Source organism: Orycteropus afer, unplaced genomic scaffold (genome assembly GCF_000298275.1).
Source record: "Orycteropus afer afer isolate SDZICR_OR568_19922 unplaced genomic scaffold, OryAfe1.0 scaffold00114, whole genome shotgun sequence".
Classification (NCBI taxonomy): domain Eukaryota; kingdom Metazoa; phylum Chordata; class Mammalia; order Tubulidentata; family Orycteropodidae; genus Orycteropus; species Orycteropus afer.
The window spans coordinates 2,973,020-2,974,655 of NW_006921701.1; the positions used below are offsets into that span (position 1 = coordinate 2,973,020).

At 42.3% G+C, this 1,636-nt stretch overlaps 1 protein-coding gene across 1 annotated transcript in view; it reads left to right on the forward strand.

The window, feature by feature from the left end:
• The window catches only part of PLA1A (phospholipase A1 member A), a 72,782-nt gene that overhangs the window by 34,719 nt on the left and 36,427 nt on the right, over nt 1-1,636 (forward strand). The window contains exon 9 of the mRNA XM_007943923.1: nt 1,244-1,295. Coding sequence (XP_007942114.1) covers nt 1,244-1,295 — 52 coding nt within the window. The remainder of the gene's footprint in view (nt 1-1,243; nt 1,296-1,636) is intronic.

Consider the following 1,636-nt stretch of genomic DNA (forward strand, 5'->3'; position numbering starts at 1 on the left):
ATGCTGAGGAAATAATCCAAGAAGCTGGACTATATGAAGAAGTATGTGACATCAGGATTGGAGGAAGACTCATTAACAACCTGCAATATGCAGGTGACACAACCTTGCTTGCTGAAAGTGAAGATGACTTGAAGCACTTACTGATGAAGATTACAGACTACAATCTGCAGTGTGGATTATATCTCAACATAAAGAAAATGAAAATCCTCACAACTGGACCAATAAGCAGTATTACAATAAACAGAGAACAGATTGAAGTTGTCAAAGATTTCATATTACTTGGTTCCACAATCTACACCAATGTAAGCAGCAGTCAATGCATCAGATGATGTATTACACAGGGCAAATCTGCTGCAAAAGAGCTCTTTAAAAGTGCTGAAGAGCAAAGATATCTCTTTGAAGACTAAGGTGCACTTAACCCAAACCATGGTATTTTCAGTTACCTCATATGCATATGAGAGCTGGATGATGAATAAGGAAGTCTGAAGAAGAGTTGATGCTTTTGAGTTGTGGTGTTGGTGAAGAATATTGAAGGTACCATGGACTGCCAAAAGAACTAACAGATCAGTCCTGGAAGAAATGCAGCTGGAATGCTCCTTGGAAGCAAGAATGGCCAGACTTCGTCTGACCTACTTTGGTCATGTTGTCAGAAGGGACCATTCCTTGGAGAAGGATATCATGCTTGGTAAAGTGAAGGGTCAACAAAAAGAGGAAGGCCCTCAACAAAATAGATTGACACAGTGGCTGCAATGATGGGCTCAGGCATAGCAAGGATTGTGAGGCTGGCACAGGACCAGTCAGTGTTTGGTTCATTTGTACATAGGGTCGCTATGGGTCGGAGCCAACTTGACGGCACCTAACAACATAACAACAACATATCTTATGAAGTGACATTAGAGGTTTTTGTTTACAGGTGAGAGAACTGAAGCACAGAGAGGTTCAGTCACTTAATCAAGGCAACACAGCTTGTAAGCAGCAGAGCCAGGCTTTGGATCCAGGTCTCCTGACCAACTATCCAGGACTCTGTGTGCTGCCTCCCACGTCATGATTCTGCAGAGATTTGATGTCATTATCTGTTCCCACCCACCCAATTTCAGTACATATGGCTTGGACTTCCCAGAGTAACACAGAGAAGATGGTAGCAAAACATTAGAGAAATTTCTTGATCACTGATGCCTGCTAACAAAGGAACAGATTCAGTCCAGAAAATTAAATTCTTATATTTATTTATTATTTTTGCCAGTGCAGTTTTTCATAGATGTACAACTTATTGACAGCAATTACAATAATCAGCTGTGCGACCCTGCCTTTAATCAATATGATTTTTCCAACAATGCTAATTGTTCTGGTTACCTAGTGCCGTTCTGACAGGAAATATACCACAAATGGGATGGCCTTAACATCCATGGCCTTAACCATGGCAGGCTGCTGAACAACGACATGGCTATATGCAGGGTCCAAGCATGCCATAAGCTAGAGACCATTCTCAAAGCTGCTTATATATGGGAAGCAGACCACATCCCTAAAGAAGCTACTCAGCTGCTTGTGGTAGATCCCACTATGGAGTTGATTGCCAGTCTCATCATGGGGAATAACTATCACCAGCTGCCTAGCCACTCAACCAGGCCCAGCCAAG